Source organism: Mus caroli, unplaced genomic scaffold (genome assembly GCF_978045245.1).
Source record: "Mus caroli unplaced genomic scaffold, Mus_caroli_1 scaffold_16, whole genome shotgun sequence".
Classification (NCBI taxonomy): Eukaryota; Metazoa; Chordata; class Mammalia; order Rodentia; family Muridae; genus Mus; species Mus caroli.
This window is the reverse complement of record NW_028227271.1, coordinates 12,328,099-12,346,046: the sequence shown is the minus strand read 5'-3', so window position 1 is coordinate 12,346,046 and position 17,948 is coordinate 12,328,099. Positions and strand designations below refer to the sequence as shown.

Below are 17,948 nucleotides of genomic sequence, written 5' to 3'. Positions count from 1 at the left end.
ATGGTTGGAGATGAGGTGATGCAGAGACAGACTCCAGGAACAGGTGAGAAACGAATCAGCAAGCTCATCTGAACGCTGCTGCAAGCTCCTTTAATACACCCATAGCACCCCAGTTGGTGCCCAGAGAAAGAATCTCTTCAAAACAGCAGTTCAAGATTGTCTGGCATTGTCTGTGCAAACAATCCTTGGGCTCTCAGGCAGTTCTCAATTAGGTCCTCCTGCAGGAGATGCTTTAGTGGCTGCATTCCCCCAGGGCATTACTTAGAGGTGGACCTGCCATTCCTGCTATGCTTTTCCTCTGTAAAGAACTAAACAGCAAGAGACGGAGACACTCTAACAACCAGAAATTTTTATTTTTTAAAGATTTACGTGTGTGTGTGTGTGTGTGTGTGTGTGTGTGTGTGTGTGAGAGCATTGGATTTCTGAGAACAGGAATTACAGGCAATTGTGATGTGGCTTCTGAGAACCCAACTCAGGTCCTTTGCAAGAGCAGCAAGTGTCTTTTGCTACTAAGCAACCTCTTCAACCCAGACATTTCTCTTTTAATGCCATTTTTTTTAAATCAAATTTCCCCACCTTTTAATTTATAGTAATATGAAAACTATATGTCCTGCAATTATGGGTGTCTCATAAACGAACAAAAAGAAAAGGAAGAAGGAAATCTCTGGACATTCAGATCGAATTCTCCGGTGGACTCGATGTTGCTGGCCTGACATGTTTTAAAATGTAGATATGCGTTTATAAGCTTCCTGCCTAAAATAGACGTCTCTTCCCTGTCCTACACTGTCTCCTGGGGCCTCCAGGTTTCCTGAGCACACAAGTCACGATCCTCCACTTGGCAGAAAATAAAAATACAGATATTACCAGAATAAGAGGGTTTTAATGTCCCACGAAATACCTTTAGAGTCTAAATTCTTGTCTGTTTTGGACATGGGAAAATCTTGGCGGCTCCGTTCCAAATATCACTGAGTGAGCTTTCAACGGTGGGAATCAGCATCTGAAACATAGAACACAGAGGCTGTCAAAGCAATCTGCTAAAGTGAAGTCGGAGAGAAGTCTGATGGAGTGCATGCGGTTCTCTGCTCAGAAAGCATAGGAAGGAAGGAAGGAAGGAAGGAAGGAAGGAAGGAAGGAAGGAAGGAAGGAAGGAAGGAAGGAAGGAAGGAAGGGAGATTAAATCAGAAAAATGCTGCCAAGGAGCTGTTGAGAGAGCGCACCACCAGAACACCCAGCATCCACTTGTCTGTTCCCCCAAGGACAGGATGCCAATGGCAGTAGGAGTCCTTTGCTGCCTTCTTAAGCGGCCTGGGAGTTGATTTCAGATCATCTGCAGAGACGCTGAGAGTCTTTTTTTTTTTAAAAAAAATGTCAAATATTTTTTTCTTCAGATGAGTTAATATGAAGTAGTTTTGGAGTTACAAAAGAAGTGTTTCGCCATTGACTCTAGCAGGAGTAGAATGATGAAAGGGGGAGAGATAAGCTTGGTTGGATTGGGGAGCATGGGTGGAGGGGGGAGGGGGAATTGAGCATAGGTGTAGGGGGAAGGGGAGGTGAGCATGGGTGGAGGGAGGGAGGGAGGGAAGGAGGAGGTGTGGAGAGCACACTTCTGAAAAGGACAGTGCACATACAAGAATTGGTTTGTCAAGGTAGTATTACCTTTAATTTTCTGCTGTGGGAAAATTATCAATTAGAGACTATTCTGACATTTACATGTTGAAATACAGGTGCTTTAATTTTTCTCAACAAGGTGACTTTTAGTAAATAGCGTTTTTCTTCTCTCTCTCTCTCTCTCTCACTTTGTGTGTGTGTGTGTCTTTAGAATACCAATGCCTTCTTTTGTTTTTGATGTTTTGTTTTTTTCTCTCAAAGTTTAGGCTTTTTTTTTTAAAAAATTATAAACAAAATAATCTGATTACAGTTTTCCCTCTCCTTACTCCTCTGAGTTCTTATTCCCCCTCCACCCTCAACCGCATCCACCCTCATTCCAAGTCTCTTCTTAGCAAGCAAACAACTGTTTAAGGAACAGTAATACAATAAAAGACAAACACAAACACACATCATAATAGGACATAATAGAACCAAAGAAGAAAAAGACCCAAAGAAAATATACGTGAAATGCATGTAGACATAGATACACACATTTGCACACACAGGAATCCCATAAAAACACGGACCCAGAAGCCATGATATATATGCAAAGAATCTGTGAGGTTAAATATAAATATATAAATAAATAAAGTACCCTGAGTTATCATTATGAGACAAAGAACCTCCTGGGAGGCAGCCATTGAGTTGACTTTTGACTTGCCCATCTGCTGCTGGGCATGGGGCCTGCTCCTAAGAGTGATTAGCTTGGTGGGTGAGACCCCCTTAGTGAAAACTAATTTTCATTTGCAAGTAGTTATCAATTAGAGATAGCTTCTGAGTTAGGGATGGGGGCATGTGTTTACTTCTTTTGGCCCTGGTCCCAGATGTCTTGACACAATAGTAAAGCCACCCTTTATACGATTAGTATCTTCCATTGGCCCACTTCCTATGGGCAAGAATCCTTTGTTCAACTGACATCTTGGATGGATACCTAGATATCCCGAAGATAAACCAGCTCTTAGTGGAAACAGGTTCTACTGAAAGTGAAGGCAGATATTTTCATCCCTCTGTGCACAATTCTCTGCTCTTTCCCTTAACAAATCCTAAAATGATGTATCTAGAATAAATTAGCTTTTTATATGACATGTAATTTATTTTTTTTCTCCAGTGGAGATTGAGTTGATAACTTGTAACTTTTTGTTTGCAGCCTCTCCTGGTCCAAGCAGTGGGATTGCTGAGTTTGTGTTTATGGTTTATCGATCAGATTTTTAAAATTATATTTCACTAAGTCCGATTCTGTGTTAAAAACAGGTGCAGCACGACGTCCCACTACGACTAGAACACCCAGTACTTCAGGTAAATTATTTTCAGGAGAATTATTTGTGGCTTCTGGTGTTGAAGGAAAAAAGACGCATGCACATGCAAATATCAATTTGAAAGTGTCTGTTGGTTACTAACTTACTGGGACAGGATGATACCACGGTACCCCCGTTTACAACATTGAGCCTCTTGGGGCATCCTGAGTAAAAGATTTAGGGGAGCAATTAGATACTCAAAGAAAATGTCTAAGAGAAAAATAATGTCTTATGGGAACTTTAATATAAAAGCATAAAAGTAGTTCTCCTTTATCGTTTAAGGCACATCCATAAACTGTTCTAAAGAAGATAGGAGTATAGACTCTGCCCTTACAATCTGAGTAAAGTCAATCCCTGGTAAAGAGAGGGTTAAATGCTACATCGTAACCACATTCTGAAAAGTATTTAAAATGTTCCTGAAATTCCTACTTTTGATATTGGCATAATCCCGAGTTTTAAGCCTGACCTTGAGATTTCATATCAAATTAATTTATCTATCTCAAAAGATTGTTAGAAACACAAAAGTGGATTTGAAATTCAAGGTACCTGACATTCCCCATTCGATCTAGGAAAATTACATTGTCCATGTACATACATAAGTTCATTAACAGTATTAGATAATAGACTGGCAGACTAAACTCCACCTTGGGCTTGCTTGTTTTATAGCTTCTGATAATGACTTGCTTATATTTTATTTTTTTAACCAGTGTAGACAGCTCTATAATAGGTATGGCAAGTTAGTGATTGTGCGTGATCTCAATGAACTGTCCCTAATGTGTTTCAGAACACACAATGATTGATTGGGCCCCAGAAACAAAAGCGGATTCCAGAGAGAATCAAGTATAGGATTATCAAATCCTAGCTCTCAAGGGCCATAGTATACATTCAGGATCAGTAACTGCACTAGTGGGACACAACATTTAGCATCTCGCTTAAATAGTCCATATCCTTGGGAATACAATTTGCATCAATGTGTGTTTAAATTTAAATATTATTTCTATCTTGTGTTGAATAGAAAAAGCATCCCATGTTCCAGAAGCGACTCCCACATACTCAGAAGCAAATGAGGTTGCTGGTGAGTAATCATAACCCAGAGGCCCATGCACAGGGTTACACCTAGCCCAGTACCTTTAACACTTCAGAAGATAATGAAAACTTGAAACCAGTTAAACAAAACAAAACACAAAAACCCCTTCATCTGTTTGACCACTGCATGTTTGAATGACATCACAGTCACACTATTTGTTTCTAGTGCACATGAATATAGCACATGAAATACTCTATGTGCACATACATACACACGGATACTCAAAAATTGCAATCTAATTCTTAACACTCGCTTGACATGAACTGTAACCCCCTTCGCACAGGATAAAAATCTCTCTACCCAAAGCAAAATGAATGAGAAAGCTTCATCTTCTTCCCTTCCTACCTCAACTTAGACACAATATCCTTTTTCACTCAAGGTGAAATAGATGTTTTGATTAGCGTTGTGTTTTAGCCAGAAAGGATGCTTTCAGGCATCCCATTGGACCTGTGGCTGCTTTGCTTTCAGTTTTGTAGTGGTGAGAGAGAAAGAAAGAAAGAAAGAAAGAAAGAAAGAAAGAAAGAAAGAAAGAAAGAAAGAAAGAAAGAAAGAAAGAAAGAAGGAAGGAAGGAAGGAAGGAAGGAAGGAAGGAAGGAAGGAAGGAAGGAAGGAAGGAAGGAAAGAAGGAAGGGAAACAAAGAAAGAAACAAAGAAACAGACAAACAAAGAAACAAACAAGCAAAAAACCACTTAGTAACTGGGCAAGTTAAACCTTATTATGATGTTTCAGTATATAAATAGATGAAGCAGCTAGAAAGTATGTCAACAAGTGTGAATTTTCCTCTCTGACTGCTGTGTAGGTGAAGCGACTATGTGGGGCAAGGACAAGTACAAAGCTCTCAATGGCCGCATCTTCTCCTTCAACTCTGAGTGCACATTCACTTTCTGCCGCGATTGTGCTGAGCCTGGAGGAGACTTCAACATTGAGATCAAAAAGCATGAGAATGGTGATATTGAAGAAATCAAAGCTCTGATCGATGATGTTGGGATCTTGGTTGTGCATAATAGTATTTCTGTCAATGAAGAAAGGTAAATAATAGAATATATTGTCTATGACTTAAAGAATCGTTTGGAGTATGAGACAAAACCAGCCAGACTGAAAAGCCAAGTTAAGGAGGGAGTGGCTGACAGTCCAGTTTCAATGCCTGTCTGTGGCAAGCTAGAACACAACCAGTGACTGGTTCTGATGCACAACTATTCCGAGTGTCCAGTTTTAGTGTGTAACGTAGAATCCACGAAACAGGACATTGCTATTTTTGTAGACGTGTTGAAAACTAGAGACAAATTTGAAGCGTTACAAATTAGAAATCAAAGAGGCAGCTCTTTTTCAGAAGTAACTACTCAGATTTCAAAGAGACAAGCTCTTTGACTGCTTTCTGGGATAAGAGACTGAGGTGGCATTGATGATCTACTTGTAAACCTTTCAAATAGTTTGATGGTTGTTTTCTGACAACAGACTGACATTCTACTGTTTATTTCCCCAAAACACCAAGACTACATACATACGCTACTTATTTCCCAGCAGCCCTTGTCACGATCATACCATTTTTTTTCACTAGCACACACTGGACTTTTTTTTTTTAATACCTTTCAGGGTACAGGTACCATTCAGCAATAAGATGATTCATATTAAGAAGCAAGGCAACCACTATTCTCTCAAAACCCGCAGAAGAATCTTGTCTCTAAAGTGGGACAAGGACAAACTCTCAGTAAGTTGACCAGTGATTTTTCTCTCAACTTTATGGCATTTGGTCTTTGGGTTTTAATTATGAAAATAAACACATAGGGGAAGGATAAAGTGAGATTTGTTGAGTGATTTTTACAGGCTCACCGTGCTGAGCATTTTCATGTCTGATAGTCCAAGTGTCTCGATATGCAGCCCTTGTAGATGGCCTGGGATGGAGCCCAACATGCAGGAAAAGGAGAACTGAAGTGTTTTTATTTCCCGGTTGTGTGACTCAGTCGGTCTCTGCACCTGTGTCTGTTTCTTATGCCACCTTTTGGGTCATTTTCCTTTGTTTCTTTGTCCTATCTCAATATGTTAGTTATATATATATATATATATATATATATATATATATATATATATATTATATCCCCTTAGAAGTTTGTTTTCTAATGAGAGACAGAGAGACTGTGACTCTAGATGTGAGGGGAGATCGGGAGGAAATGGGGGGAGTAGGAGAGGAACTAAATATATTATGAAAGAAAAAATTCCATTTTCAATAAAAGAGATAAAATCTACCCAAGGGCACAATTAACAGTGGAGTCAGACTTATTCCAAGTTCCAGTCAGAGTTTCTTTAAGAAAGGCACACATCCCCCAACTGACAGTGCACATAAGATTGCACAGGAGAAGACCCTGCCCTTGGGTTTGGTTAAAAATTGTCTTGAGATACTTTCACGATTTTATAAACATACCAATGTTCTTTGTCTTCAAAGCTCATTCTTTATAGCCACTATACAACCTGTGGTCTTTGCGGCAATTTCGACAGCGTTCCAGGTGAGATTTGACAGATTATTACTAAGAAAAATCACTTTCTAAATAAAACAATTAATTTTTTTCCACATTTAGATAAATTTACTGATAATTTGCACCCATTTATAGAATGAGAAAACGGTAAGAATCAATGTATACTGATCTTGCCAGGACTGTATGTCGCTCCCAAGTAAAGCACAGACAAATGAATCTTGTGAAATAATGCTCTGACTTGCAGGTGAGGATATTAATGAGCATATTGCCAGTAGTAAGATCTCCAATGACTGCCCCAGCCCTTTGAGCAGGAGCAATGAAGTCTGCGAGGATGGAGTCCAGGTAGGAAACCCGGGTTTGCCTTGCAGCAGTTTTACCACGACTCCCTCTGAATTATTAAAATAAAAATTAATGTGCATTTTTGAGGCATCTAACATGATGTTATGGGGGGGGGTTATATAGAGAGAACAAAAAGATCACAGCAGTGAAGAAAACTAACCTACCCATCCTAGCATAAAGGCGCTCACCTTTTTTTGTCGCTGTGGTAGGAAGAGCAGAAGTGTGCTTATTTAGCATGAGCGTCTGGCATGGCGTTAGCGTGGTCATTGCAGTGCACTTGCTTGTGAGCTCAAGCTCAGGATCCGTTACTCCTACGTGCATCTGTGTGATAACTTCTACACCTATGTGATAACTTCTGTATCTATGTGATAACTTCTGCCATGCGTCTATTTCTTCGCCCCCCACCCACCCCGCACCCAACCCCTAACCACCACACCGCCTTTCCACACTACATTTGATCGCCTTTAAAGAACCTTCCTATAAACAAGATTATATAGTTTAAGAAATATTTCACATAGCATAACATCCTCCAGGCTCATATATTTTATAACAGCCTTTGAGATCTTGTTCTCTTATTTGAGAGCTGAATAATGTTCTGCTGCGTAAAGCATTTGTGTGTGTGTGAGTGTGTGTGTGTGTGGTGTGTGTGTGTGTGTATGTGTGTGCGTCCATTTCTCTTACTATAGCTGTGAAGGCTATTTTCATAACTTGACTTTTGAGAATGGAGCTGTATAAATGTGGTAGATAGATAGATGTTTGACGAATGATCACACTGGGTCAGGGCCCTGTCTTTGTGTTTCTGAAACTTCTATGCTATCTTTGGCCATGGCTATAAAATAGTTTCTTCTTTTTATCTGAGCTCTTATTTATTTATTTATTTATTTATTTATTTATTTATCATTTTCTGATTTTTTTTTTGGTTGATAGTCACTCTGATGGGTTTGATTTATATTTATCTAAGGATTAATGAGATTTCTCAGACCCATGAGGACATTCTTGTTTCCCTAATTATGTTGTTTTTGCACCTTTGAGTTACATGAGCTCTTTGTTTTGTTTTGTTTCTTCAAGACAAGGTTTCTCTGTATCGCCCTGGCTCTCCTGGAATTCACTTTGTAGACCAGGCTGGCCTCGAACTCAGAAATCCGCCTGCCTCTGCCTCCCGAGTGCTGGGATCAAAGGTGTGCACCACCACGCCCGGCTATGAGCTCTTAATAAACTTTGTAATCAGTTCTTTGTCAGTTCACATCTTGAAAATATTTTCCTATTCTCTGGGTTCCCATTTAAATTATTGTTTCAAAACATACATTGTTTCTTTTGCTGCACACACACACACAAATCAATGTGGTGAATGTGTTAATCGTTGCCTTGGTGGCCTGAGTTTTCAGCGTGGCATCCAAACTGTCACTCCAAGCCAGTGGCTGGCAGAGTTTTCTTTTTTTGATCTTAGGTTTTTTATAATTCCAGGTGTCACAGTTATACTTTTCATACACTTCGACTTGATTTCTGTTTCTGGTGTGAGATCAGGATTCAATCTCTTTTTTCTGTGTGTTAATCCTGTTTTCCAAGGACATCTGTTCAAAGGCCCATACTCTTCCAATACGTTGTCTTGGTGTCTTGGTGCTTTGTCAAAAATCAGTTAGCCAAATGATTTAGATTTACCCTGGGACTACACTTCTGACCTGCTGACCTAGGAACTATGTTAGTGCCACAGTGAGGGAGCCCGTGGTTTTTGTTTGAATGCTCCCATCTCTGTCTGGGTCCTCCTACCCCAACATTGAAATTCTGCCATGGCTTTCTCCCAGTGTTGTTGGGCTCTGTCTTTCCACGGCAATTCAGCTGTGAATGCTAAGGTAAGACTCCCCTCAAGCATCACAGCGTACATTCTGCTTCAGTGCTAACAACACTCATTTTCTCAGCATGACAGCTTAGATTTCCTGTAAGACATGTTTCCTGAGTACAGTCTCCGTTCACGAAGAACATTTCCTCCAGAGCTGTGAATGCATGGTTCCCTAACATCTGACCAGAATGTGCTGTTTGAAATGTCCCTGACCTTCATATGACCTTCATCAAAAGTTACAGAGCATAACAATTCTGTCTACATGCTTAAAACAGCCACTGAGAAATAGAAGAGAATCTATAAAAAAAAGAATCTCATTTTCTTATTTTTACCTTATTTTGGGTGGAGGGGTGTTCTCTGTCCTCGTGGGCTGAAATTAATACAAGATACACAGCGATGAAACAAGATTTTTGCATTTTTTTCTAAAAACAGTTTTTATAGCAAAAACACCATGTGGTAGTAGAAATATGTTGAAATTTAAGCATTTTGTGGCATAAAAAATAAATGTTTTTTATTTTGTCTACTGACAGAAAACAAATGAACAAATCCATCATTTGTAGAGCAAACACATATGCTTTCCACTACAAAGCACACTGTATTTTATGGTCACCTGTTCCCCTGTCTACTCATGAAATGTAAGCAGATCAACAGTTAGGGGCCAGCATCACTTTTGTAGTGTGGGTTTTCACCTGTTACCTTGCCTTGGTAAGCACTGGAAAACTCTTCTTGCTCCTCCCATTTTCTCCCCATCTAAGAATCACTGCAGTATAGGAGACAGATGGATACTGGTAGGTGGGACAATATTTGAGACCATCACAGTAGTCTCTATACTACCTACATTTAAGGTTTCGGTTAGAATTTGATGGCTCCACTCCACAAGAGTTATGGAATGTGATGTTACAACAAACCAAAGTATCTATCTTTCCTTCAGCATTGTTCTACTGCTCTTTCCTGTTATGTTTTAATGAAATGTGCTTTGTTTTGCAGTACTGTGACAAAATTATTGAAACGTACTTTGAGAAATGTTCGAAGGTTTCTCCTTTATCCCGTGAGTACAAAAACGTGTGTGCTGATGAGTACTGTCGAAAAGGAGGAGGCAAGCAGACTACGTGTGACACCTACTCGGAACTGGCCCGCCTGTGTGCCTATGATGGTCCTGGTGACTATGAACACTGGCGAGATGACTCTGCTGTGGCCTGTGGTAGGTGCTTCTCTTCTTAACAATTGTAGGTTATGAACAGATGCCTTCTTAAAGAAGTTCAGGTATATCTCTTAGTTCAGGTATATCTCAGAGGGACTATCTTAAATGAGTCTAAGGCACAGAAATGGAATAACCAATAAGGAAGTCTTATCTCTATGGTGTTTAAGAAGAGAGTGAAGGTCATTTTGTGATATGACTTGACTTGTTGCAGACTTTTGTGTTAAGGTCTTAATTAGTAAAGTCATCAGGAAACTGGGAGGGGAGAAATGTAAACTCTATAAACATAACTGAATTATCTTTAGTAGTGTCCTCTTAAAAAATTAGCAGATTATAAGTAAGAGCTTTATACAAATATAAATACAATTTATACTTCGATGCTTGAGTTAGTCTTTATTCAACTGGAAGCCAAATTTAACACGAGATGATACTAAATCATGTTATCTATATCACCTCTAAATTTGAAACTACTGTGTGAAATAATGCCTGGGAAACCGCCATCATTTAGTTCTCCAGAGTAGCCAGAACGATTTATTTGTATCTTGAAAAGCAGAGTCAAAGAAACTCATTTGAAAGGACTGCTGAAAAACTGTCTTTTTACTGTTTGCTTTCCCACGAGCTTTTCACAAGTGTGCATGTTTTTGTATACCTTCAGCAAAGGAACAATGTCCAGGCAAGCACATCTACAAAGAATGTGGACCTTCAAATCCTCCAACGTGCTCCAATGTGGCTCCCTTTCAAGACAGTGAATGTGTGAGTGGCTGCACCTGTCCAGAAGGTAATTTTTACTTATGAAAGTGTTCATGCCACTACAATAACCTACAATAGCATTGGACAGAGTACAGAAAACCATAGCTCCAAAAGGCTATTGCAACAGGTGAATTATCCTTGCTAGTCCTCCTACAACCCATGGAGGAATGTCAGACGTGCACCAAGCTAATTAATGTGCTTTTTAAAAAAATATCTGAATACTGAGTGTTCCCATAACCCACAGACTACACAGAGCCTAATAGGTCCTGTCTCTATGGGGCAATAACTCATGCTCAGAAGATTTTCACCTACTGCTGTCAGTCAACATGAAAACTGACCATTTACACAAGATATTGCAACTTCAGGGCACACTTACACTCGCTTTAGAACTAGTTCACGAGTGGCTACAGTTGTGAAAGACTTCACTGATGCTCATATAATTTTGAGACTACATCTATATGTGTATTCTAGGTTACCTATTGGATGACATTGGAGAGAAAGGAAAGTGTGTATTAAAGGAAAAATGTCCCTGTGAATCTAATGGAAAAGTGTACAAGCCAGGAAAAGTCCGCGAAGGCCCCTGTGGCTCTCGGTGGTATGTGTGTTTGTTTTTAATCTATATTTAATGGATGTTAAGATAAAAAAAACAAAACAGGGTTTTCATTCATGCTTAAAGTTCTTAAAATTTTAATTTAGCAAAAAATGATGCTTCTTAGAATCATAACAGAGCAAACGAACCATTGAAACAATCCGTTTGTCAGTGTTTTTATGTTCCTGGCATATTACACTTACAGATTCTGGGCCATGAGTCAGTTACCCAGGAATTCTTGGAAATCTTAAAATTGTCCTGACTTCGAACATACTTCTACTAACAGTCACACTCTAGTATTTAGATAACTAAACTTCTGTTTGAAGCACAAAAACACTAAGATTAGCAGTGTCTACAAAGAATGACAGGAATATCCAAACACTTAAAAGCATAAGTCAAAGTGAAGGTCTCCACCAAGGTAACATCCCGTCAAGGAACAACATGTGGACATTGCTTTTTGAAGGATTACTGTGTCCTGAGAATCTATGAGTCCTTGAGAGATCACATAAGGGACCAACACAAAGTAGAGTTATGAATTCATTAATAAGTATTTTACTTTCTATTGTCTTTCTTGTTCTCCTTAATGTTATACTTTAACCACATTACATTTGTTTACAAATATCTTCTATCTATCTATCATCTATCTATCTATCTATCTATCTATCTATCTATCTATCTATCATCTATCTATCTATCATGTATGTATGTATGTATGTATGTATGTATCTATCTATCTATCTATCTATCTATCTATCTATCTATCTATCTATCATTATCTATCTCCACTATAGGCTGAGATCTGAACATGATGGTGAACATTGGGTATTTTTCTTTCTGAGATTTGGTAACCTCACTCAATATTACAATACATTCTAAGTCCCTGCATTTTCTTGCAAATTTTGTGAGTATAGTTTTCTTTAGAGCTGAATGGTATTCCATAGATGTACCAGATTGTTATTATTGGTCCATCTACTGATGGACAAGTAAGTTTGTTCTGCTTCCTTAGATAGTGAATAGCGCTACAATGAACATGGAGCAACAAATATCTCTACTGTAGGGAATGGAATTCTCTGGGTCCTTGTCAAAGAGTGTGATACATTTATCATATGGTAATTATATCTTCATAAGGCTCACTGTCACTGCCTCTGTAGGACATTGCAAAGTGTAAGTTCATAGTGTAATTTGTACCCGTTGCCTTCATGCTAATAGATAAACCTCTGAGATCTATGTATGTTTGATTCATGAAGTTATTATCTTTAGTTTAAAAAAAAAAGAACCTGAAATAATTTAAATGATCACAATACCAGAATCTATCAGACACCTCACCAGAGCTGTTGCTGGCTTGGGAATGATGTGATGGGATTTACCTACATGTTGGCTTCAGCTGTGATGTTCTAATGCTATGGTGTTTGTTCAGCATACAGAGGAGTCACCTTTGACCCACCTTTATATTTAACAGCACATGCCAAGATGCTAAGTGGTCTTGCACTGAAGCTCGATGTCCTGGGAGATGTAAAGTAGAAGGGAGCTCCTTTACCACTTTTGATGACAATAAATTTAGCCATCCTGGAGACTGCCACTTCTTGGCTGTTCATGTAAGTATTTGCTTACAACGTCTGTGAAAACTGATCAAATTTCTCAGCCAATTTAAAATACAAATCATGTTATGCATGTTTGGTAATTAGAGCATATCTATTTCCTGCTTCTCCCTCCTAGATCCCTACCCTGCAAACCAACTTCATTCTTTCCTCCTTCTCCCCTTTCTCCTTCTTCTCTTCCTTATAACTGACTGAGTCCAATTATCTGTCATTATGCATATGGGTGTGGGGTTATTCACTAAAGCATGAACAACCTTCTGGGGACTACAGCCATAAGAAAAACCGACTCCTCCTTTATCAGCAGCTGTGGGCTTTCGATAGCTTTTCAGATTGGAGTGGGACCTTGTGAGCTCCTCCCTTATCTAAATTGGAATGTTGACAGCATGATGTGGCATGAGTCTTTTGTAGACAGCCATCGCTGCTATGCGTTCATTAATGAAATGGCTCGGTCATGCCAATCCAGAAGACATTGATTTGCATCAGTCCTCACAACTTCTGGGTTTTACGGTTTTTCTTCCCCATCTTCAGTGATGCTCCTGGAGCATTTGGGGGAAGGATTCTGACATGACTATTTCATTTAAGGATAACGATTCCGTCGTTACTTTTTGTACTTGGACTAGTTCAAATATCGGCCTTAACTACTATCTAGTGCCAAAATGGGCTTCTTCGATGAGAGTTGAAAATTGGTCTGACAAGGGAGTTTGATACTGGGTTTAATTATAATAGCAGTAGGTTGTCCCCAAGTGTGTATAATCTCGCCAGCACAGATTCTTATTCATAGTTAGAATACCAGGCATGAGTTCTCTCCTGTGGAGCAAGCCTTAAATCTAATTAGAAAGATGTTAGTTGATTCCCAAACATTCATGCCGTTATTACACCCATAGGCATGTCTTGTCTGGATTATTGTAGCACATAGGGTTCATAGCTGTATACAACTCTTGGTGATTCTACTTGTCCAACAGCTTGTGTATTTCCTTCTGACACTGGAAAAGCTAGCTGGCAGGGAGGAAGTAGCTCTTCTATTGAGTTACCGTGTGAAGCAATAAGAAGCAGACAGCCTTCAAATGATCAGTTATGTGTCTCAGTGTCTTCTTTTGATCCCAAATTGATATATCATCTATTAATATTATATCACAGACACCCTGAAAATTTTTTGCTAAAATAAAATTCAACAAGTCAAATGTTAATGGTATAACCTTCTAACTGCCTAGGAAAGGCATCTCACTCTTCTGCATGTCTGTATATGTTCAAAAGTGGGTCCCACAATCTGCTCTTTTATGTAGTAGAGCATCGTCTTCTTTCTTCATTATCCCCTGAAATTTATTTTTAGCTCTTATTATACAACAGAGCCCCATTGTATGATAACTGCCGAATTTTTGCTTAGACTCTTCTTGATACTAAAATTGGAAGTAATCGGAATTTCAATAAAAGGGCAGTTCTATATCATAGCTCCTGTCTTCAGAGGGCAAGAGAAAAATGAACTTGCAAATGGCAAAGTGAGAGGTGGATTAATATGGGTAGTTCCCAAAATGTACTTTCTACAAGTGAAGATCTGCTATCCACAGTGAAGATTCCTGTGTACCAAACATATTCTCTTGTCTTTCTCATTGTGCTCCTCTCTCTTACTCTGAGGACTAGGAATAGAGGAAGAGAATGAGAAGCCTGTTAAATAATTTAAAATGCATGCTGCTTCCAGATCAGTGGTTCAGAGGCCTGAATGTTAGAGCTATGAGTCTGATGACATTTCATGTCAAAATGTCAAGCTTCCCAAGTTCAAAACCTCTTGCCCTTGCATGTATACAGATACTGCCGCATACCTAGGGATTCTAAAGCCATTTCAAGTCTAATTCCTTATCCTCTCCACAGAGCACCCCACTTATGTTGGGTGTGAGGGTGAAGATAAAAGAAAAAAAAACATTGCAGTAAAATGTCCATCAGTTGTACAAAGCATAAATTCCATATGATACCCAGACCATTTATAAAGTGCTTGTCTGCTCCTGTGGGTATACTGGATGAAGCTTCTAGATTCTAGGCAGATTGTATAGATAAACTGTGCAGATTTATTTCATTGTGAATAAATAACATAGTAACATATGAGAAAATTCTTAAACAAAAAATAATTGTTTTTGCAGAATGATGAAATTTCTATTAGCGTGGAGATCCACCCATGCGGGAATGGTCAGACAGGATCGTGTTTAACTAGTGTTATGGTTCTCCAGAATTCTGTAAGTATTTGACCTTCCAAAGGTTTAGCCAGAGTAAAATCAGATCAACGATTTCACAAGCTAAAATCTGGAGAGGGCTGAGGAGTTGGTTCCGTGAATAGAAGAACTTGATACAAATGTGTGGGGATATGAAGCTCATAGTCAAGGACCATGGAATAGCTGGGAATGACTAAATATGCTCATAACCTCAGGCCTCTAGGCTTGAGGCTTGCTGGCCATCTAGCCTAGCAAAACTCAGTAAAATCCAGATTCAGCAAGAGACCCTGTCTCACTGGGATAAGCTGAGGAGTGACTGAGCAGGAATCCCAATGCCATGCTCTGGCTCCTGTAGGAGAGTGCATAAGCACCTGTAATCCCCATATTCACACACATGAAAATTTCAAAAAAAAATTAAAAAGAAGAAAACATAGTTTGGGGACGGGGTGATGGCCAGCTTATACTTGTTTGGGGCTTCATCCCTAGCACTAACATGAGGAAGAAGGATATTCAGCCTGGATGCATTGTCTATAACTGCAGGACAGGGGAGGGGGAGAGAGTAGAGTCTAGCAGGCTTACTGATGTTCACAATTTGGCAAGCTCCAGATTCAGTAGAGACCATGTCTCAAAAGAACAAGGTATGTGGCAATTTAGGAAGACACCTAGTACAGGTCTGTGACTACACACCACACATGCACGCACACACGCATGCATGCATGCACACATGCACACGCGCACACACACACGGACACACGCATGGACACACATACAAAGAGAGTCAGAATTTTGAAGAGTAATGACTTTGCTGTGTAATTAAATGTATGAATGAGATTCCAGAAAAACAATTACATTTCTAGAAGAGTTGGAAAGAGCCAAGGTTCTGAAACATATCCATAATGAGCTCTAATACATAGTTGTGTGGGAATGGCCAGCCAACCATGTGTGTTCATTAGAGCGTCACTGGGCTTTTAAAGCATGTACCCCAGCCTGGTTTCTGGTATTTACCAACTTCTTTTTTGTCTATAAATCGGAGATGAGGGATCATTTCCAGGGTTTGTATGAGAAGCATGAAGCATAGTGTGAGAAAAATTTTTATTGATATTCATAAACAAGTCCTTTAGAATTCAACATGTTTTAGCGGCATAAAAGTATCCTGGGCTCATGGAGTATTTTGAATTTCAGTCTTCTTCAAGTAACAGATATGTGTTCAACCGTGATGGGACAGTCACAAAGGATGGAGTTATAATTAAAGGTTATTACTATTCAGGTAAGTTTAACAATAGTATTTAAACATGTGTATGAGATATTTATTCACTCAGTTTCCAAAACCGACATGCTAATTTTTATGGTACGATTTTTTTTTCTATAGATGATGTGCAGATCTTCAATTCATCCTCTTCGTACATGCAAGCAGAGATACTTTCACACATAAAACTGCAATTACAAATGGCCCCTAGGATGCAGTTGTATGTGTCCTTGGCTCCTAACACATCCACGGACACTGTAGGTAAGTCCGCCAGAGACTTCTCGGTGAAAGGATCCAACAGCATTCATTTCATGTGGCAAGGTACTATAATAAACATACTTTCTTACATTCTAAGAGATTGGAACTTTTGCTGGATCTCTCAGCCAAAGTTAATAATATGCCTCGAGGTCACTTAAGACAGGTCTGCTATCCTCCTGTGTCCTCAGCCTGCTTATGAAACTTGTCTTTAAGAGAACAGTGTAACAACCAACCTCCATTCATCACAGAGTCAATACCAAAAATGGTCAACCATTGATGTATTTACATTTTTTTTATTTTAAAAATTAAGACTTTTACTTAGTGGGTAGGGAAATGTCTCCTTGGTTTAGGACACTTGTGGCTCTTGTAGAGGACCCAGGTTCAATTTCCAGCACCCACCTTGTACCTCACAAGAGACAGTAACTCTACTTCCAGAGGATTGGCTGCTTTCTCTCCTGCATCCATAAATACAGAGCATGCACATTCAGGCAATACACTTATGCACATAAAATAAATCTAAACATATATAAAGACTTTTATTTAGTGGAAACATTGAAAGATATTTTTATATATCCTTTTATGGCTCTGTGTTCTGGGATTTCTGTGAAAGACCAATGAATGAAGTCCACCATTTCATAACATTTTCTTAATGTTTGCCAACATTGACCAAACATATTTGAAATATTTCTACCAGCATTTTCAATAGTGTAGCCAAAAGGCTGAGTATATGGAAACACTAACCTTAGTTCTTCTGCACCATTGACATCATGCAGGTCTTTGTGGTTCCTTCAACAATAAGGCAGAAGATGATTTCATGTCAAGTCAGAACATTTTGGAGAGCACGGCTCAGGCATTTGCTAACTCCTGGGAGATGATGCCTTGCTCTGAGGGAAGCCCCTCTTCCTGTGTCAGCATTGAAACAGGTGAGAGCCATTGAGCGTCAAACTGTACTGTTAAAAGTTGGTGCTCCCAGCACTCGGGAGGCAGAGGCAGGTGGATTTCTGAGTTCGAGGCCAGCCTGGTCTACAGAGTGAGTTCCAGGATCAGCCAGGGCTATACAGAGAAACCCTGTCTCGAAAAACCAAAAAAAAAAAAAAAGTTGGTGCTGGTACTTGCAGACTTGTGCTGATAATCGTAAGAACACAGCCTTGTCTCTAGCTAGTATTTGTTATACTGACCCAGTTTTAGAAGAAATAGACTTCACTTATTTTCATTTTTATATGGAAATCAGTGTTTAGGAGAAATGTTAGCTGGATTGGTAGAAGATGACAGCTGGAGTGAAGATTTTACCTTTGACTGGGCTCTATGTCCACCGTTGTATTAAACTTTTTTTTTTAATTTATTTTTTTTAGTTAGGTATTTTCTTCATTTACACTTCAAATGCTATCCCAAAAGTCCCCCAGACCCTCCACCCCCCGACTCCTCTACCCA

General features: G+C 39.2%; 1 protein-coding gene across 1 annotated transcript in view; it reads left to right on the top strand.

Annotated features, from left to right (window-relative positions):
* Muc19 (mucin 19, oligomeric) overlaps nt 1-17,948 on the top strand; it is a 92,631-nt gene continuing 74,683 nt past the window's right edge. The window contains 15 exon segments of the mRNA XM_085831916.1: nt 1-43; nt 2,899-2,943; nt 3,958-4,017; nt 4,830-5,058; nt 5,624-5,738; nt 6,471-6,531; nt 6,746-6,843; nt 9,665-9,878; nt 10,531-10,653; nt 11,097-11,220; nt 12,674-12,809; nt 14,945-15,037; nt 16,196-16,280; nt 16,383-16,520; nt 17,291-17,440. Of these exon segments, the coding sequence (XP_085688042.1) occupies nt 1-43; nt 2,899-2,943; nt 3,958-4,017; nt 4,830-5,058; nt 5,624-5,738; nt 6,471-6,531; nt 6,746-6,843; nt 9,665-9,878; nt 10,531-10,653; nt 11,097-11,220; nt 12,674-12,809; nt 14,945-15,037; nt 16,196-16,280; nt 16,383-16,520; nt 17,291-17,440 (1,714 nt within the window).